This window comes from Gossypium arboreum, chromosome 11, assembly GCF_025698485.1.
Source record: "Gossypium arboreum isolate Shixiya-1 chromosome 11, ASM2569848v2, whole genome shotgun sequence".
Taxonomy (NCBI): Eukaryota; Viridiplantae; Streptophyta; class Magnoliopsida; order Malvales; family Malvaceae; genus Gossypium; species Gossypium arboreum.
Window position 1 is genome coordinate 40,975,269 of NC_069080.1, and position 23,116 is coordinate 40,998,384.

Consider the following 23,116-nt stretch of genomic DNA (forward strand, 5'->3'; position numbering starts at 1 on the left):
CTTGGAAGAGAATCTTGTTTGGCTACAAAATGTCAATCTTGCTTGCAAAGCATTGTGATATTAAAACATCAAAGATTCTGAAAATCCATCCCACCAAACTTCTTAAGCACACAAAGCCTGTAATATCCCATTTTTTAATGGTGTAGGAAATAGTGGTTTCGGAACCATAATTTTGATATGCGAGGTCGTGTTTTTTTATTTAATTAATTTTTATGGAGTTACATTAGAGTCGTATTAAATTTTGGTGAAAAATTGTTAATGTTTAGTTAGTTAGTTGAATACAAAGGACTTAATTGTGAAAGATGTAAAACTTAACAAATATTGAATTGTATTGATTTGATAGCTTAAATATCAAATTAGAGAGGACCTTTGAAGTAATTAGACTATATTGAATAATAGTGGACGGTTTAGAGATAAGTTTGAGGTGAAATTTGATTTAAAAACCAATGTTAAATTAGTAATTTAATAATTAAATTAAATCAAAAGATGACAAAATGTCATCATCTTTGTTTTCTCTCCAACATTGAAACTTGAAGGAGCATCATTTTTAAAACTCCTTTGGTTTGGCTAAGATTATTGTTGTGTGCATGGTATGTATCTGTTATCTGTTTTTAGTAATTTTTATATTTTTGATATCGTTGCAACTAGGTCCAGCTAACCCACACCTTTGTTTTTGAAACTGTTAAGGATTTTGGATTTTTCCATTGATGTATTCTTATTGTTTATGATGTTAAATGATGGATTTGAAGTATTGGTTGTTGATAATGATCAATTTATAAAGTAATTTTGTTAGTTTTTGATTAAATGACTAAATTAATTGAATATTAAAATTGATAGGAATTCTTGAGAATTTAGAATAAATTTGGGCTGAAAATGGATGAGTGAAAATTCGGTTAGCATGGGAAGTTGTAAAATTTTGTTAAATTTTGAATTTCGGGTTTAGGGACTAAATTGTGAGAAATGTAAAAGTTTAGGATGAAAAGTTAAGGGTGTCATGCATTGAATTGAATTTGAAATGCATGTGAATGTAACAAACTAAATTTAATTATTATATAGATTAAGAACCAAATAAAAAAGATAATAACCAAAAAAGGGAAAAATTGTGGAATAGGTCTCTACGTTTTAACCAAAAGTAATCTTTGGTAAGTTTATAGTGTTTTGATATGTAAATGTAAGTTTCTTGTGATTATAGCATTGTTTCTAGTTAGTTGTATAAATGTATGGGAAACTTTATTAGTTACTTATATATTATTGAATATTGTAATAAAGTTCACATGAAAATGAATAATGGATGGTGGCAATCCTCGTGATTGTACATTTTTGACACGAATATATTGAATTTATAGTATGTGTATGAAAATGATGAAATGCCTGTAAATGATAAATATGTATAAAGGTAACAAATTTATGTATAATGCCCGGTTGAATGTAGTAATCGCTTAGGATACTATTGGAATGCCATTACGGTCAGTATGCGCGCTTGTATGGGATTTCACTTTGGTGCCTCTGTTTGCACTTCGGTGCCTCTGTTATGCATTTATGATGCCTCTAGTGTGGTGTAGTTACTCGAGTATCCTAGTCGAGTTACTTAGTTCATCGGGCTAAGTGTTAATTGAATTACAATTTATTACGTGCTTAAATGTTAATGCATATTCATGGTATTAGTAAGTTAAAAATGTTACAACGAACCATTTGTTTACATGTGTGGACAATTAAATTGATGAAATGTGGTTTATGGTAATGGTAAGTTATTTGAGAAAAGTTTATCATGATATATTTAGATATGCGAGCAAAAACTAATAGGGTTTGTGGATTTGTATTTGGATATCAGGAATTGTAAATTAACTCTTTGAATATTTTTGTTCGATTAAGGTAAGTTAATTTGATGTTTAAACTATAAGCTTAATAATATTATTTAACTTACTTGTTTCATTTATGTTCTTTTGTAGTTGCCAAATTTGTGGATTGATCGGATGGATCGGCTGGAAGCTCACACTATCCAGCTATTTTGGTAGATGTTGTTTTCTATTTTGGGATGTGGCATGTATATAAGTGTTAAGTTGTGAACTTGTAAAGTGTTATGTTATGATGATATATCTAGTTAAATGGTTGGTTTTGGATGTGTATTTTTTTTTGGTTAGGTTAATCCTTAAGGTCAAGAAATTGGTGATAATTCTTTGGAATGGTAAACTTTTGAGTATGTTTAGATTTTGGCCAACTTGGTTAATAGTTTGAACATGAATATATGATTAATGCCATGTGTTTTCTTAGCTAGGGTATTTGAATGAATGATCTTTGATTGCGGGGCCTTTGAATGACATATTGGTTAGGCATAGGGTGGTTGAAATTTGGCATGAAATTGGTGTTTTAAATGTGCTTTTGAACCATGGAAATGAGTTAGATATGGTATATCTTGTTGTACTTTGAATTACTTGAATCAATGGTTAAAAATAGAGCACATGGCCTATAACATGGGCTTTCACATGGTGTGTGCCACATATGGTCACCTCACACGGCCATGCGAGTTTATTGTTTTCAGTGCAGTATCTATACTGCCTAGCAGACGGTCTGCAACACAGTTGTGTGACTCAAAATAGTTTGTTACGATCTGGCACACAACATGCGACATGATAGTGTGGCCCTATTTTGAATACTCACACGAGCTGAGACGCGGCCGTGTGTCCTAACTTTGAATGTTCACACGGATTTGGGCTAAGTCACATGGCCTGGCCACACAGCTGTGTAACCCATACTTTACAAATTTTCAAGTTTTTCCTGAAATTTTTTGATTTATTTCTATTTGATCCTAGATTGTTCTCAAACTATTTTTAGGGCCTTGTAAGCCCGATTTAAGGCCCATAAGTGTATTTATATCATGAATTGAGTTGTTTATTATATATTTTTGATTTATTTGCTTAATTGTTTTGAAATAAAGTCAATGTTTTATTTTGCTTGGTAACACTCTGTAACCCTGATTCAGTAACTGAGGCAGGTTAGGGGTGTTACAAAGTTGATCTCACAATGCCCAACAAGTCCCTCTTATAACACCACTAACCCATATTTGTCACCGAAATAGGGTTACAGAGTATTACTGGAGTTTACAGTACAAACAAATAGAATTTTGAACATACAAACAAATAGAATTTTGAACATTTCATATCTTAACAATATTCATATAAAAAACTAATCAAAATCATTCATATTGTCCCTTATACGAGCCCTCGAGGCCCTAAAATCTAGTTAGAAACAAGTCGAGACTAAATTGGGAACTTAGAGAATTCTTTTAGAAAAAGATGAAAATTTACAGATTGCAGGGGTCACATGGCCATGTGACTCACACGGCCAAGAGACACGTCCGTGTCTTAGGCCGTGTGGGCATTCGAAATAGGGACACAGGATCGTGTCCCAGCCTGTGTAACTCACTAACTTGGTCACACGGCCAAGTCACACGCCCGTGTGCTTGGTCGTGTACCCTTCGAATTAACCTTACACGCCCATATGCCAAGCCATGTGCTAGGCCGTGCAATAGCTTGACTTGCAACCATTTAAAAACTAAAGGGGACACACGGCCGTGTCACCTGGTTGTATGTCATACATGGCTGAGACACACGCTCTTGTCTCTTCCCGTGTGGAAGAAAATAAGCTATTTTACAAGTCATATTTCTCACCCAATTTTGCATCCACCTACATTTAACATTGTGCATATAAACAAGCCATATTGTGACATCCAAAACAAGCAAAATCAAGCCTTAAACATGTAGTATATTTACATAAAACCAATATGTCCTTAGGCACCTCAAATGACAATTATAAACACATTTAACCATGTATTCAATATAACCAAATGTTCAACTAAATTATATGCATAATTGCATCATTACATATCATGTAGATCACTTTACCAAAACATACCAAATGATGTTAAACATGCCCTTCAATTTCTAACATAATTAGACATATATGTCTTACACAACAGGGTACCAATTCACAAATAATTCATTAACTCAAAAAACACTTATACAAAATGCACATATAACTATTATTTTACTTTTCATTATTCAACCACCAATCAAGCCACACCTCAACCACATTAAGGCCACATATATCCATATCAAAATATACCAAAACACAAGCCAACTCAAATGCCTATAATTACAACAAAATATATAGGCCAACATTAGCCAAAATAACCTATACATGCCATTATAACCAAACTTAATCCAGCCGAAAGTACTAAGTGAGCCAATGGATAGTGTGATGGATCTCCGACTAGCTTCCAATCCGATCGAGCTTTTGATAATCTGAAAGGTAAAGAAAAACAACTACTTAAGCAATAAATGTTTAGTAAGCTCGTATGAACTATAGTCATATCAATCCATTTCAAATATAAAATTTACACATATTAAGAATAATCATATACCGATACCATAAGATTCATGAAACCATACTTAACAACTCACAAAATGAGTAAATCCACAGCATCACTTATACATATTATCACTAGCATATTAGGATTTTAAACAACTTTAAACTCTTTCCAAATTTCTTTATTTTCATTTGCATTTGATTACTTTCCACACCTGTTCCATATGCATAACACACAAACCATAAACATATCATTCAAAAATAGCCACAAGCTAGTGCATTTAAACATAACCCTTTTTCGAGTTAATCACATGATAAGCCATTTCATAAGAAATTGCATAATTTAAACCATGCCACTCTTTCATGAGCATAAGCATATTTTAATTTGAGCACTTACCATTTCAATGCAACTTATAAATAAATATAATATCATTCAACCAACAGCTTGGCACTTGCCTAAGCATCAAACAACAACACATGTTAGCATATTGAACATATTTCATATAAATTCAACATTGATAACCTTATTTTCTCAACATGTCATACTTGAGTTTATTACCCGTCTCAACTTACATAATTTCCATGTAGCATCATATCAAAGATGTTCATATATGTACATGTTATGATACATATCATTCACTTACCATTTCTTCATACATGTATATCATCCATTTCAATATATCAATATATCATGTACCATCATTTCTATGTATTTCATGTATATATTTGTATTAGTTTGTATCGAACTCATATCGTCTTGTAACAGAACGTTTCTCGTTGAATCATTTAGAATACCGTTGGATACTCGGGTAGCTCACACATGGTGTGCTAAAATGTAATCCGTCAATTCTTGTACATGTATGATCATACTAGCTATGAATCGGGATGCTCTTATGAGCTGTAATTGGTAAGCTCATACGAGATGAGTAACGGTAAGCTCATACGAGCTACAAATCGGTAAGCTTGTATGAGCTGTGGTGTGTCCACAACACATGTAGGACCTCAACCAAATCGGTAACCCTAATGACATGTCATTTGCATCCTACGAATTCCTAAGTTTCAAACATGACTCGGTAATCGTCGTACGTCGTCGGATTTACATCGTTTCATAACACAGTAAATTGCATACTAACATATATATATTGATTTAATCATAATATAATCACATTTTAATATTCAATTTAATCAAAATTATACAGAAAACAGTTCATACGAACTTACCTGGGTAAATTACAGAAATACCAAAGTTTAGGGGCATTTTGGTAATTTTTTATTTTCCTCGATTTTCCACCCAATCTTGATCTAAATTAATAATTTCATTCACTATATAAATTTAGACAATGAAACAATTCATTTCATGCAATTTGGTCATTTTTGACATTTTTACAAAATTGCCCATAAAGTTTTGCTTTTATTCAATTTAGTCTCTGAGCCCAAAACATGCAAATTAACCATTTTTAATACAAACCCAAGCTAGCTGAATGTTCATAGTATTCAAAAAATTCCATTTATGTAACAATTTCACATTAAATCCTTATACTTTTATTAATTTAAGAAATTAGTCCCTAATCGAAAAATTCATCAAAATCACTTAACAAAATACTTTTAAATATAAATCAACATTCCAAATTCATCATATAACATCAAAAATCACAAGATTCATCAATGGAAACATTCAAAATTTTTAACAGTTTCAAAATCGAAGGTATGAGCTAGCTGGACCTAGTTGCAACGATCTCGAAAACATAAAAACTATTAAAAACAGATAAAAAATGGCTTACCATGCATGAATTGAAGCATGTTCGAACCTTGGTTCTTCTTGCCATGGTGTTTTGGTGATGAAGATGTAAAATGAAGAGGAAAACCTTTGTTTTCTTATTTTGTTAACTTTTATTTCTTTATTTTATCTTTTTCATTTAATAATAACATTATAATATAAAAATCACATATAAAATTAAAAGAACACAAAGATTTAACCGCCCACCAACTTAAAATGGGTAATTTACCCATTAAGGTCCTCCAATTATAATTATTTAATCAATTAACACATTTAAATTAATAGAGATTGACTTTTTCAACTTTTACGATTTAGTCCTTTTTGCTTAATTAACTATCGAAACGATAAAATTTTCCAACGAAACTTTAATACCACCTTAACTACACTCCATAAATATTTATAAAAATATTTATGACTCAGTTTATAAAAATGAGGTCCTGATACCGCAATGTCTAAAACCACTTGACCGTAGGGTCATACCACTTGAACTTAATAAATCGCTTATAAAATAAAAATCACTAAATCAAAAACCTTTTCAAAGTCACAATTAACTCGTAAATATTAAATATAATATTTATGAAATTACTTATCGAATTTGGTGGCCCCGAAACCACTATTTCCGACACCACTGAAAAACGGGCTATTACACCTCTACTATTATTCGAGCTTGATCCCCACCAGAATGAATTCATGAGCCTTGAAAAATCATGACATAAACCGAATGCGAGTATGAATACACTTATGCAATAAGACAAGATGGCTTGAGCAATAGACTTGAGCATAAATTACTTGCCCACCTTAGACAATAGTCTATTTTTCCAACTCAGTAATTGCTTGTTCAAATAATCTCTGATAAAACCAAAAACTTGCTTTTTATTCTTCCTAATGAATGAGGGAAGACTTAAGTATGAGCCATGGGCTAACGATGTGGAGATGTTAGGCAAAGAGTAAGTAATTTGTCTATCTGCAAGCTTCGTATTGGAACTAAACATAACACTTGACTTAAGAAAATTAAATGTTTGACCCGAGGCTGTTCATAAGTAGAAAGTATAGAATGCACCGATTGCCATTTCGACACAATAACTCTTAAAAAAAGAAAACTATCATCAACAAAAAGTAGATGGGCAATTTGAGGGGCTCCACAATAAACAGAGAATAAAAAAGTACAACAATAAATGGTCCCATTGCTTAATGCCTTTGTACGAATTAATCGATCCCACCTCATGCCCATTTAACATGACAAAATAATAAACCGAGGAAACACACAACATAATCACTATACAAATGATCAACGAAACCTAAATTAGTTAAAATAAATAAAAAAATGGACCAACCGACCCTTTCATAAGCTTTACTTATATCAATGTTCATAGCTACCTTACCTACCTTTCTTCGATTTTTGTTCTTCATATGATGGATAATCTAAAAAAAAACCATGACATTATCAATGATCAGTCTCCTTGGAACAAAAGTAGAATGCATTGGGGAAATGAGCTTTACCAAAATTGACTTTAATCATTTAGAGAAAACTTTAGCAATAATTTTATACAACACATTACAAAGAGCAATAAGTCAAAATTTTAAAAACAACTTCTGGTTTCTAGTTTTTAGGAATAAGAACCAACAAGGTATCATTAAGAGTAGCTGAAAAATCAACACTCCCTAGCTAAGTCGTAAACTTCGTAACAATATCAGGCCCCATGACATCCCAATAAAGTTAAGAAAATGTAGGTCATAAGTGTCCAATTGAACCTTTTGAGACATAAACTCTAAAAATTTCAATTAATTGCTCTAATAAACTCTCCAAGAAATAATCCTTAGAGAATTGAAGGATGAAGAATTGAAGAAATAAAAAATAAGATGGATGATGGAAAGATTGTCCCCCTTGAAGAACTGCTTCAATAAAATCAACCAATGGTGATGGAAAGTCGATGTCCTATGAAACGCTTTGAAGAATGATCTTCAACAAGCTCCAAAATGGCTCTAACCAACCCCTTAAGGCTGAGCCCTGGTACACTGGAGGTAAAGAGTTCTCCCACAGCTTCAAAGGGAAAACCTAGAAGAAAACCTACTACTAAAATAAACAAAAGAGAACTCTCACAAAGAAAAATAACTCAAAGAGTTGAAGTTTATTAATCAATGTATCTCTCTAATGAATAATGAATAACCTTTTTATAAGCTAGCTAATTACATCAAAATAAAACTCTTAAATATAATGAAACTCTATTTAATCTAAACAGAAGTAGTTTTAATAAAAATAAACTTTCTTTTTGTTAAAAACATAAAACTCTAAATAACTTTAAATACTTAAAATATCCTAAAATTCGGAATAAATAAATAATAAAATAATAAAAGATAATATGTACAATATTGGGCTCATACATAATAAAAATTAAGCCTAAAAATCGAACCTAATATGATTTAAACTCGAGTTAAAGCTCGAAACTCGTAATTTCTCGTAATAATCCTATTCAAAATTTTTGTTCACACAATCTTCAAAAACATTCATAATTTGAGCTCTTAAGCTCGAAATCGAGTGATTTAAAGTGCGTTTCTAAGCTAAGAGATAGCTCTTCAAACACTACGCAGACATCTTAGCCTATAACTACTTGGATCCCTGATCACCTCTCCCCTACTCTCATGGATGGGGGAGAGAAATCAACACTAAAACAACAATCAATCAAATAATAAGTGTGGTTTCTGCAAGTGTGACAAGTAAGTTGTAATATTTGTAGTGTTACATTGGAACATTAGAACATTCCAATAATCGAACCCAATAGAGTTAATGATTTAGTGATTTCTATACAAAAGTGCATGCAATGAAGGAGTTTAGCTAGCTAATCACTAATTGCTATAGTACACAATACATAATTTGAGGTTGAATTAAACTAATTAATAACCTAAAAATGAAAAAGACTAAACTATAAGTAAAGAAAAATATAAAAATACCAAATATGATAATAAAAAACGGTTGGTTGATTTCCATGTTGTAAGTTAAATTTTGAATTAGGGATCTAAATCGTTAACGCTCTTAAATTGGCTTCATTTTACCACTCGATGTCAATTTTACCAACTTAAATAAATTAGTCTGGTTTATCTCTCGACCTCACCCAACTAACCTGACACTAATGAATTGATGCCCAATAAGATTACCTCTCAGTCTCACTTATCTTGATTTTTCCTTAGGGGCATCAATCTTAATTTTTGAAGTTTATCAATTTAATCCAGTTTATTGCAATTTAGTCACTGACCCAAAGGCTAACTAAACAACACTTACATCAACCAACCACTAAATATTTAGCTATTCATACTAGTACTTAAGAAAATAAGAACACAATAATAACATAAAAAATGGATAAAGGGTAAATGCAAGAGAAATGAGAAAAGCTAGGGTTTTTCTTAAACAAACTTGAAGATAAATAAAATGAAAACAAAGGAAATGTAAAAGAACACTTAAAAATAAGATTTTTAATGATGAAACTAAAAAAAAAAAACTGAGTTTCATTAGTACTAAAGATTAAACTAAAATTTCAAGGAGTTTAAGGTACTAAACAAGTAAATAAACACTAGCTACAATAATAGCTAACTATTAACTACCACTAAAATTAGAAAAACAAACTAAGCCCTAAAAAGATAAAAAAAGAAAATTTTAACCCTAAACTAAAAAGATGAAAGAAAAACCTAAACTAAAGCTTTCTAACCTAAAACTACAACTCTTTTTTTTCTTCAGCCAATTTTTGGCTTTTTAAAGCTAATTACAACCTAAGTTTTAGTGACCAAAATGTCCTTAGATGTCTAGTTTTGATTGGTGCTTTGGTTGGAAAAGGACTACCTCTAATGTTATTTTTTGTCCCCTTATGACAATGATATCACTATACCTAGGGTTGGATATCACGATATCGTTGACAGTCTCAAAATGAGGGTCTTCTTTGGGAGCTGTGTAATACCTTATGCCTAGTCTGGTTGCTGAACTTGAGTTATAGAATGTCACATTAGCAACCTAATTCACTCTCCATTAAAACCTAACCCAATCTAACCTCCAACACACCACAAGTTAAAACATAAAATATGCTCAAGTTACTAACATGTAGCAGAATATCATATAAGTACTTTCATCAATACACTTAAACTAACTTTTATTTAGGTGGTATTCTAAGTTTAAGTAAACAGTTATCTCGTTAGCTATATATTACACATCTCAACATCAAATTTCACTCCTAGTTTTGCTCGCACCTTTTAAGTCTTCGCAGTGTAGGACTCTGTAAACAAGGTAAGTTTCGCAAACTACCCTACATGTTTAGATGCCGTGACACGGTTCGTAGGGTTTCTCTTATTCCGTATATCAAAATTTTTTAAGGGTTCGCAAATATCAATTCACCAATTATTAAGGTTTGCACTTTGCACAAATCGACAATGCTGTCACTTTGCAGCAACCTTGGCAAACTCTACATAAGTTAGCTAGTTTTGATTACTTCATGTTTTTGCTTATGGCAAACTCTCTGTTAGAAATTTTAAAAAACTTGGGCGTGAACTTATAATCTAAGAAACTAAAAATCAAACTTAGACTATATTCATATACTTGAAATTCAGGTGTGTATATATTTAACTTTGACGGTTCGCAAATAAAAACATAAAGAATAACTTTAAGAATGTCCTAGAACAATCAGTGAAGTCAACAAATAGAAATAATTCTCTAAGCCTAAGCAGAGTCCCATATTACCTTTATGTCTAAAGTTCACTTGTACAATCTTTCCAGTATTTATGCTTCACCTAGATCACTCGCCTCGCCGCTACATACTGTGTGATATAACTATCTGCAGTGTTTGAAGAGGAGTGTGTGAGTTCTTGTGAACTCAGTGAATATACATGAAAGAGTAACCACATTGCACACACAAAACCTAAGTTAAACAAAAGCTTTGGCAAGGTCACTGAATTAAGAACTGGGTATGCCATACTTACACGAAGTCTAGTTCGTAATTACTCACAATCAATTAGCCTATAAAACATAATATTTTAAAAAACATAATCTTATTCACAAGTTCTTTCCTGTTGGATAAGCGGATTTTATTATAACGCCTCAAAATGACTCAATAAGTCTTAACATGTCTCATAAGTGTAGCATAAAGCTAGGCACTCTCCAAACATACCAACATATCCCATTGAGTGGAGCTTAGCTCCACATTCCCTTATCTCTCCAAACCTATCCCAAGGCCTCACGCCCAAATAACAAAACATAAGGTGAGTACTCACAATCCTATGGCATGTTATAATATCCAAAGGTTTCATAAGTTTATAGTGTCAAAACATTTGCTTAAACATAGAGCTAGCAAATCATAAGGAGCTCATCACTGTTCATATCTAGCTCACAATATAGAGCTCGCATACCAATGTTCATAAAAACACATATTTAACACAATAAAAAAATAGGGTTTTAAAGAAGGCTTACTATCGAAACTTAAGATAAAATCTCAAGCTCCTGATTAACGCAATGGTTCACACATACATGTGGCGATCCCTGAGATTTTCTCGTTTATTTTGCGCTAAGTGAAAGATAAGTGAACTTGAAAAATAAAGAGAGGGTTTCTATTATTTTTTAAAAATCCTAAGCTCCTGATTAACACTATGGTTCACACATTCATGTGGCGATCCTTGAGATTTTCTTGTTTATTTTGCACTAAGTGAACTTGAAAAAAAAAGAGAGGGTTTTTAAGTTTTATTTTATTTTTTTAAAGTTACATCATATTTTAATTTTCAGGAAAAAGATTTTTTACATATTTTAAAATTTCATGAGAATTTTATAATTTTATAAAAGAGGTAATTTTAAATATTGAGAATTCATTTTTGGTGAAAAGTAAAGTACACAAACGTAATTAAACTAATTCTCCAAAGAAGAGTCTTTAAATAATCTTAATCCTGTTTTTCTATGATGAACCATCTTGACAAGACTATCCGTGATTAATTTTTTATTATCATGACCAATTTAATAAAATGTGTAATTATTGATAATTAATTATGTTATCATATCAAATTTGAAACTATCACGCCATCAATTTATAACATTCAATATAAAAGGACAAAAAATAACTTGATTAGGTAGGTGATCATATTAAAATTTTATCCAAAATAGAAATTCGATGATAGTTGGATGAGCATCAATGTAATTTATCTTTTATTAAATTGTGAATAAAAACTTAATGAAAATAGGATTAATATTTGATACCTTATAGCTTCACAAATAATATTAAAAATTATCATGCATTTATTTATATATAATATTTATTTACTTTTACTATATTATGCTTCTATTTCTCATTTTTAAATATAAAAATAATTTACTAAATATTTTTTCGTAAAAGTAATAGGTTATGAGTGAATTATACGTTAGTAATTACTCTGATGTTCTAGAAGACAAATATATTAGGCACTTCATTGTTACATTGATGTCATGTCAGCAAAACGATTACGTGGCCTAGATCCTTGGTTGAAAAGCTACATATAGAGCCCCATTCTCAAGAAAAGCGCATGGTCACCCAACTAGACCCCACCAACATCGATTGTGAACTTGATACAATACTCTCCTATCACTTTCTATCTCTTTCTATACTAAAAAAACCCCAGTTATTCTCTTTTAACTAAAAGTTAAGGGTTGATAATTTGATTAAAATTAAATTAACGAATTGAACCAATCTAATTCAATTAATAGGTCAATAATCGAATTTAGTTCAGTCGAAGGTCGGTTAATAATTTTATTAAAATTTCAATTATCGATTAATTCAATTCAAAATTAAATAATTAATGAAATAAATAATATATATTATATATTATATATAATAAATTTTTATATTAACAATGTGTTTTTGTACTATTATGTTTGGTATTAATCGAAATAAAAATATATATTACATATAATATTGTTTTAACTATTAAAAAAGATAATGAACATTAGTAATATATATTTTTATATGTTTTATATTTTTTTGAGGCAAAGTGGTATTGTTTTTTTCCAGTCTCGACAGTGGCCTGTCAGCAGGGCTGAAGCCAGAACAAAATTTTAGGGGGCGGATAAAATTTTAATTTTTTATAGTTTATATCTTTATAATTTGTAAAGGATTAAATCGAATTTTTATAATTTTAGGGGGGGCCAAAGTGCAATTTTACCTTTACTAATTTAAAATTTTAAAAAAATTTTAAGGGCCAAAAGAGTAATTTTACATTTTAGGGGGCCGGGCCTATGCCAGCCCCCTGGCTTCGTCCCTGCCTGTCAGTACCTCTTCCCAAGGCTGTCTTCGTGAAGTTACCGTTACCGGCGTCGTTGACTTCTTTGGGGTTGAGTAGTGGCAACAATTCGAGGTTGAGCTCGGTGCAGGCGATTGAGGAATCCACCGTAGTGATTACGGATAATCGTGTTGCTGTTATTTCAGGCAACTTAATGTTTTCTTAATTTTTAACATGGATTTGGTTTTTCTATTTTAACTTTTAACTTGGCCAATTTATTTGGAGTATTAAAAAAAAAATCTGGCAAGGTGGGAAATGCTAATTAGGTTGACTATTAGAGTCATTTTTAGCTTCATTGGCTTGTAAAACGTAGCCTAGCTTACTCTGCTTTGATTTTTTTTTTTGGGTTCATTGCTCTGAATCGTGTTTTCAACCCTTATTTTTTACTGACCAGAAAAAAAACCCCTTATTTTTTGAATAATAAGAATGTTAAAATTTGGTTAGAACATGGATACTCTAACCCAATGTTATCACCATAAATGTCTACCGTTTGTACTCTTTCAAGGTCCATGTGCCAGCAATTAGCTGCCCCATTCAATTTTTGAAGTGACCCCAACATTGTTATTGTTGTGTGTGTGTGTTCTTTAAATGGAGATGATGGAATTCAAAATCACACATTACATTTCCTATTTTTAAGGTTTGTAATATTTTGTTCATATTTAATAATATTGTAGTAAATGCAAAAGTTAACAATTTTATTTATTATTTCCTTGATGTTGGTTTATAATTAGAGTTGTGGTTTGAAACGTGTAAGTAGGTGAAAATCTCCACCAGATGGCTACGAACATTGTATGGCACAAAAGTTCAGTTGGTAAACTTCATCGACAGGAGTTGCTTCAGCAAAAGGGTTGTGTCATATGGTTTACGGGTCTTAGTGGCTCAGGTTTGTGGCACTAATTTATATGGATACTGAAAGTCAATGTTATTATTCATTTATTCCCATTAATTGATTTCTTTTGTGTTGCTTTCTATAAGTATATAAGGTGGCTTCTTGAGCTTCTAGCACGCTTTACTAGTCTCCATTACGAGGTACATGTGGCACACACATGTAACTATTTAATTATTTCGTTAGTTACCTCAATTTTTAATAATAGAAATAGATAAAATTATTAACAAAAAGATTAGTTTACTTTTTGATCTAACATACATGAACATTTTTCATTTTTTAAATAAAATAGACAAAATGCAACTTAGCTCTTGGGCTTTTATAGTACTTTTACCATCAAGGTGACATTTCAAAATTAACTTTTGACTTGGGTGTGAGCGTAAAATATTGGTACGCATTTAACATTGTATGTTTTTTCTTCAAAGTTTCTCCAAGTATTAGAGGATGTTCGTGGATTCATTTCATCAATCTATTTTAGGATATACATCAGATCTATATGATGAGTCAAAAGCACCATAGTTTCATAGTGCCTTCCTTGTGACTATACTTGATTCTTTGTTGTTGTCTGTTAGTTTTCCTTGATAAACTAAAGAGCATGTTCACTCTCTCCCCCTTTCTCTCACTGTGGTGGTCCATGAATATAAACAGGAAAGAGCACTTTGGCGTACGCTCTGTGCCAAGCCTTGTATTCAAGGGGAAAATTGACTTACGTCCTTGACGGTGATAATGTTCGGCATGGTTTAAACCGTGACCTTGCTTTTAAAGTAGAAGACCGAGCTGAAAACATACGAAGGATCAGTAAATGTTGTTCCAGTCCTCAGCTGTATTACCTTTTCATTCTCTTCTTATGATGGTTGGTTTCAACTTTTAACTTGTTATGATTCACACACAGGAGAGGTAGCCAAGCTCTTTGCTGATGCTGCCATCATCTGCATTGCTAGTGTGATATCTCCATACAGAAAAGACAGGGATGCTTGTTGTGCACTGTTTCCTGAAAGGGATTTCATTAAGGTAAGTGCTGCCTCTAAAAAATCTAGACGGCTTTGATCATAGATGTGAAAAAGAGCATTTGCATCGGATGAAAAATTCTTTGTTGTGTTGGTGTTTGACACACTTTATTCAGATGAGATATGAACTTCAGTCTGGATCTTAAAAAACAGCATAATATATTCGGATGAAGAATGAAGAAAAAAGCTGAGTCTTGAGCAACAAGGCTCGTAGCTTGTGGAGGAAACAAAATAGATTTTGCAAAGGAAAACAAGAACAGAAATGAAAGTAAAGAAAAATGGAGCAAAAAATGAATGAAATTCAATATTTTTCATTAAAAGAAACTTTTGCTTATAGCCATTACATAAATCAGTCATTGACTGAGCAAAACAAGACAAATTGATCACCTAATGTTTACCTAATGCCACTAATTACATTGAAAATAGGTAAGTAACTTGCGCACATGAACAAAGCTGATTTATCAGCTCAATCACCACCTAATTACATCAATCATTAAACTAATATAATTCTAAATGAACTAGAATTCATTACATCAACAAAATAAATCAAAATGGAACTAAATGGTAGTAGCTGCACTCGGTCTTACTACTCATCGATGGCTTGGTGTGAATGGCCAGCTTCTTGGTGTTGCATGCTGACCAATCTTCAATACTCCTCCTTCGTTAGCATGCTGCTAACTCCAAGTCCTTTTCTAAGCTTGATGAACCTAGACTCGTTAAGGGCCTTTGTGAAAATGTCAGCAATTTGGTCTTCTGAATTGCAATGAATCAGCTCTATCTCTCGAGCTTGTTCCATCTCCCTTACCACATGCAACTTAATGCTGAAGTGCTTGGTTCTACCATGGAAGACAGGGTTCTTTGCAATTGCAACAGCAGATTTGTTATCACAAAAGATCTCTGTTGCTTCCTTTGATGTAGGTTCAAGTCAGCTAAAATCTTCCTTAGCCAAATGGCTTGATTAACAGCACTAGCAGTAGCAACATCTCAGCTTCTGCTGTTGACTGAGCTAAAATCGATTGCTTCTTTGAACTCCAGCAAAATATAGCTGAACCAGGGGTAAAAGCATACCCTGAGGTACTCTTCATATCATCTTTTAAACCAGCTTAGTCACTATCAGTGTAGCCTATCAGCTTCAAATCTTCACATCTACTGAATTGTAGTCCATAGCTCAAAGTACCTTTGATGTACCTGAGAACTCTTTTTGCTGCTTGAAGATGTTGCTCGTTGCAGCAATGCATGAACCTCAACAGCATACTCACAGCAAATATGATGTCTGGTCTAGTTGCTATTAAATACAATAAGCAACCAACTAGGCTTCTATAATCAGACTCACTGATTTGCTCATAATCTCATTGACTTGACAGTTTCATTCCAACAGCCATAGGTGTGCTTGTTGGCTTGCAATTCTCCATAGAGAACTTGCTTAAGATCTTTGTAGCAAATGTCTTCTGTCCCAAGAAGATTCCACTTTGAGTTTGCTCCACCTCCATTCCAAGAAAGTAAGTCATCTGCCCTAGGTCAGACATTTCAAACATGTCCTTCATTTTGGCCTTGAAATCAGCCAATATGTTTTGGTCTCCTCCTGTCACCAAAAGGTCATCAACATAGAGGGACACAATGAGCTGTGTTTCAGCTTTTTCCTTCTTGACATACAGAGTTGGCTCACTGATACTCTTCTCGAATCCCAAACTAACCAAATAGCTGTCAATCCTTGCATACCAGGCTCTAAGAGCTTGTTTTAGGCCATACAAGGCCTTTTTAAGCCTGTATACCATGTCTTCTTTGCCAGACACTACAAATCCTTGAGGTTGGTCAATGTAGATTTCTTCTTCAAGAAAACCATTTAGAAATACAGACTTTACATCCAGTTGATGAATGATCCACTTCCTTTGTTCAGCCAAAGCAACTAGTAACCTGATTGTGTCTAGCTTGGCTACTGGTGCAAAAGTCTCCATGTAGTCCAGGCCATATCTTTGACTGAATCCCTTGACAACAAGCTTAGCTTTCAGCTTGTTCAAACTGCCATCAGCATTTTGTTTGGCTTGATAGACCATTTGACACCAATGGTTTTTCTGTTGGCAGGCTTCTCTACTAGCTCCCATGTTTGATTCTTTTGAATCATCTTAATTTCATGAACCATGGCTTGCTTCCAACCTTCATGTACTTATTCTTCCTCAAAACAGCTAGGTTCTTCTTGTGCAACATGAGCCCTCTCATAAATCTTAGCCAGAGTCCTTGTACCCCTGATAGGTTCATTTTCAATGTCTATATCGGGACCATTTTGGTCAGCCTCTATTTGATCAGACATAAGTTCTTCAGAAACAGCCTCTGGTTCATTTCTTTCCCAGTTCTAGCATGGCTTTTCATCAAAGATCACATCTCTGCTTACATGGACCTTTTTTGTTGAAGGATCTAGAATCCTATAACCTTTTTTGATCATGCTGTATCACATTAAAATGCTAGCTTGAGACTTTTTAGACAATTTGTTCCTTTCTACAGCTAGTACCTTTAGATGAACCAAAGATGACTTGAACCCGAACCAGGCCTCAAATGGAGTTTTGTGAGCCAATCTTTGGTTGATAGCCTGTTTTGAAGGTACACAGCAGTGTTAACTGCTTCAGCCTACATGGTCTTGGGCAAATTCTTCTGAAATAGAAGGCACCGGGCCATATCCATTAGACTTCTATTTTTCCTTTCACTGACCCCATTCTGCTGAGGTGTATAAACATTGGTTAGCTGATGTTTAACACCAGCATCATTGCATAGAGCTTGGAACTGAGCTGAGGTATACTCAGCTCTATTATCTGACCTGATGGTCTTCAATTTGTAGCCTGTTTCTATTTCAGTTGCAGCTTTAAACTTCATAAACACTTGAGCTACCTCAGACTTGTGCTTCAAAAAATAAATCCAGCAATATCTGGTACTATCATCAATGAAAAGAATGAAGTACCTGTTGCCATTGAGTGACTCAGTTTTCATGGGGCCACATACATCAGTGTGCACTAGCTCCAACTTGTTAGATGCCCTCCAGGTTGTGTTTGCAGGAAATGGGAGCTTGGCTTACTTTTCCATCTGACAAACTTCACAAATATCTTCATTTTGAACTGACTTGGTGAAATTTTCAACCATCTGCTTACTGACCATTTGATCCATGGACCTAAAGTTGGCATGACCAAGCCTTTGATGCCAAAGCTTGGATTCTTCTATTGAAGCAACATATACTGAGTGTGAGTCACTTGGCCAGTTGAATTCAAAGCATTTGTCAGTCATAGTGACTGTCATGAGGCTTGATCCATTTGGATCAGCAATTTGGCACTCATGGCTCTTGAACATAACTGTGTAGCCTTTTTCAAGCAGTTGAGCAATGCTGAGAAGGTTCCTGTCAATCTCAGGTACCAACAGCACATTTTTGATGATTTTATCACCTGTGGAAGTGCATATTAGCACATCCCCTTTTCTTTTAGCCTTAATAAACTGACTATTCCCAAATTTTACTTTGGTTTTGTAACTTCTATCCAAAGTCTTAAAAATAGTTGCATCAGGTGACATGTGATTAATGCAACCACTGTCCAACAGCCATCCTTTTGGGCCCTTGCTATGACCAAGTAAACATGACACAACAAAGACCTGCTCTTCATGGTCACTACTGTCTTCAGCCACTCGAGCTTCCTCATTCTTGTGTTGTGCTTGATTCTGCCCAGGTTTGCCTTTTTCTTTGCAGACCCTTTCAACATGGCCTTTCTTCTTGTAGTGTTGACACAAAGCATTTGGTCTGAACCAGCATTTAGCCTCTGGATGACCAGGCCTTTTACAAAATCTGCAAGGTTGATCTCCTCTTATTGCAGCATCAGGCTTAGGCCTACTTCTCCAGTTCTTCATGCCTTTATAGGCTGAGGTGCTCGAGGCTACTTTGGCATTGGCTTGGAAAGCACCTTCCTGGTGCTCTTTCAACCTGTTGGCTCTCCTTTGCTCTTGAGCATAGAGGGCATTAATGAGCTCAATTAGGGAGATGCTTGCAAGATCTCTCGAATCCTCTAGGGATGAGATTTTTGCCTCATATCTTTCAGGCAATGTTGAGAGCACCTTCTCCACAATCTTTGCCTCATTGAACTATTCTCCTAGCAACCTTATGTTTTTCATAACAGCCATGATTCTATCTGAGTATTGCTTTACTGTCTCTTCGTTCTTCATCTTCAAAATTTTAAAACCTCTCCTTAAGTTCAACAACTGCTGCTGCCTTATCCTTTCTGTGCCTTGGAACTCCTCTTTAAGCTTGTCCTAGGCCTGTTTTGGAGTCTCAAAGGCCATGATTCTGGTGAAAATAACATTAGACACACAGTTCTGAATACAGGACATGGCCTTATGCCTTTTGGTCCTCTCATCTGCGTGTTGCCTGATTTGGGCCACTGTAGGGTTGGCTCTTAGTGGAGCTGGCTCAGCATCAGTGTTGACAACTTTCCACAGATCAAAGGCCTGCAGGTAAGTCATCATCTTGACAACCCAAATGTGAAACCCTTCACCATTAAAGACTGGTGGTGCTGCAGGAGAAAAGCCTGATGAAGCCATCCAGATTAAAATTCAACTACAATAGGTCCTCTAAGATGAAAGCTCTAAATACCAATTGTTGGTGTTTGACACACTTTATCCGAATAAAATATGAACTTCAATCTGGATCTTAAACAATAACGTAATATATCCGGTTGAAGAATGAAGAAAAAAGCTGAGTCTTGAGCAACAAGGCTCATAGCTTGTGGAGGAAACAAAACATATTTTACAAAGGAAAATAAGAACAAAACTGAAAGCAAAGAAAAATGGAGCATAAAATGAATGAAATTCAATATTTTTCATTAAAAGAAACTTTGGCTTATAGCCATTACATATATCAGTCATTGACTGAGCAAAACAAGTCAAATTGATCACCTAATGTTTACCTAATGCCACTAATTACATTGAAAATAGGTAAGTAACTTGCACACATGAACAAAGCTGATTTATCAGCTCAATCACCACCTAATTACATCAATCATTAAACTAACATAATTCTAAATGAACTAGAATTCATTACATCAACAAAATGAATCAAAATGGAACTAAATGGCATTAGCTGCACTCGGTCTTACTGCTCATCGATGGCTTGGTGTGCATGGCCAGCTTCTTGGTGTTGCATGCTGACCAATCTTCAAAATGTTGCTCTAAGAAAAGTTATCCTAGCAATGCTTTATTAAGGTATTCATGGATGTGCCACTCCAAATATGCGAGGCAAGGGACCCAAAGGGCCTGTACAACTTTGCTAGAGCTGGAAAAATTAAAGGTGGCCATTCTATGGAATTTTGTATATATATGAAGGTTGGTATAAGCTCACAATTTAGAAGTAGCTTATGTAATATCTTCTTTTTAGGTTTCACCGGTGTTGATGACCCATATGAGCCATCTCTGAATTTTGAGGTATATTCGAAGACCACAAAATTTCTACAAATTCAAAATGCCAATGCTATTCTCTACTTTGTCGTCATATTCTCACATAGGAATTGGAGCTCAACCTTTTTTCTATTTTGCAGATAGTATTACCAGAAAAGGGAAACAACATTACCTCACCATATGAAATGGCTGAAACGGTGATATCTTACCTGGAGGAGAAGGGTTACCTGCGGGCCTAAGAAGTGAGAAACCCTGCAATTCCTGGTTGCCCTAATATCATGTGCTGAATCAATGGAAATATGGATTCCTTCTAAAATTAAGGAAATTTATTGCTTCCACTTTAGGTAAACTATATCTATATCCTATTTCAGGCATCAAGGAAACTTACTGTTTCAGTGTAGTTTCAGCGTAGATAATTAATCGCTTGATTAATTAGTGGAAGTGTCTTTTACTAGGCCTTCTTGAAGCCATGTTGTTTGGTATTGGCTAAGTTATTGTAATTATTGGTTATGAGTGAAAAGGCTATGAGGTTTTTCAATGAAAGGTGCCCTGAAATTTGTAGATTCCTTCATTGTTCTTTAATGTTAAGCAAATAGATTTTTTTATGCATAAGCCTGGATGTTGTCTGGATTAAAGTACATATCTTGATGGTCCTTAGTGCCGAATATGTAGCCTAGAGAACTAGGGATGTGACAATTTCCAACAAGTTCAGTCTTGGAGTAGACCTGAATTAGAAAGAGCCAAATAAGGATCATCCTTTCAAATCTTTGCTCAAAGGCTTTGGCACTTTAGGTGTCCAAATTTTGAAATGATATAATAATTAAAATATTTTTATGTTTTGAATTCAAATTCTATAATGTAGTTTAGATTTTATATGTAAAGACAAAATTATCCTCAAAATAATCTCTTATTTTGTTAAAATAACGAGTTTTTATATCCTTTACAATTGAATTAATGTTAGAATCGTAAAACAAGATATGATATAAAACTTAAGAAATTATAAATCAGGATCTATCATGTCAAATCATAAAAAACAAAACATAACAGAATTAGATGCGGAAGCGTACCTGAATCCATGGATTCCTTGAAATTTTCTAGATCTTTGGGTTTTGATTTTCTAAATTAGCACACAAGAAATTTATGGAATATTTGTTCTCTTCCCTAAGGATGGGATATTAGAAAAGTTGTCTTATGTATAATTTAGGGATCATAACCTTAATATATATAATTTTAGCACATTAGCCCTAATTCCTAATTAGCTCATCAGTAATTAGAAATTAATTACTAAACTATCTACACAGATTTGACTCATACTTTATTTAATAATTAAAGTCCATTAAACCTTAACCAAATTAGATCATTTTTAATTTGGGCTAACCTATCATGATAGTAAATAATAACATGTAATTACCCTTATTATATATGCGATGTCCATATTTTCCAACAATTTCCCACTTGGACCACATATATATATTAATTACTCTATAATTTTATGTTATTATATAACCTTATGAGCTCAAAAAATTTATTATCATATCCAAAATGTATTCCGAACAATCTCGTCAATTAATTATGCTAATATAGAACTAAGATGACTTTCGTTACATTTAATGTAACTAAATCCATCGCTGATCATGTATATTAACACAACCAAATAACATAGATCAAGTATGGATGTGTAGCATGGAAATTACATGTAATATGATCTAAGCATGTCTATTTCCAACTGGTCATCTTTAAACTTAAGTAAGGTCAATATCAAAATAACAAATAGAGTGAATAAACTGAATAATTCATTTCTGATCAGAAAATAACCAAATACATAAATGTCTGAAAAGAAACATAAAGCAAATAAAATATAAACTCCCACTAAATCATGATATCATCAAACAATGTAACACCCATGTGAACAGTGTACTCATGAAAGACCTTGGGTGGTAAACCTTTTGTGAGCAGATCCGCTATCATAGAGTTTGTCCCAATGTGCTCTATAGATATTTGACCATTTTGCACTCTTTCTTTCACAACTAGGAACTTTATGTCAATATGCTTTGACTTAGATGAACTCCTATTATTATTGTAATACAACACTGCTAACTTATTGTCACAAAATAATTTGAGTGGTCTTTCTACATTTTCCAAAATGCGCAGCCTAGTGACAAAGTTTCGCAACCATATTCCATGGTTTGATGCCTCATAGCATGCTACAAGCTCTACTGCCATAGTGGATGAAGCTACAAGTGTTTGTTTGACACTTTTCTTGGATATAACTCCTCCAGCTAACAGGTAAATATAGCCTGATATAGATTTCTTGCTAGGTAGCCAGCGAAATTAGAATCAGAATACCTTACAACCTCCAAATGATCTGATCTCTTATAAGTAAGTATG

The 23,116-nt window shown here is 33.4% G+C and overlaps 1 protein-coding gene across 1 annotated transcript; it reads left to right on the forward strand.

The window, feature by feature from the left end:
• The first annotated feature begins 14,191 nt into the window (after nucleotides 1-14,191).
• Nucleotides 14,192-20,967, forward strand: LOC108473217 (adenylyl-sulfate kinase 1, chloroplastic-like). Its single transcript, XM_017774750.1, has 6 exons — nucleotides 14,192-14,300; nucleotides 14,952-15,101; nucleotides 15,196-15,314; nucleotides 20,537-20,621; nucleotides 20,709-20,755; nucleotides 20,869-20,967. Exons 1-6 carry the CDS (start codon nucleotides 14,192-14,194, stop codon nucleotides 20,965-20,967), a joined length of 609 nt encoding a protein of 202 aa, XP_017630239.1.
• Nucleotides 20,968-23,116: the final 2,149 nt, after the last annotated feature.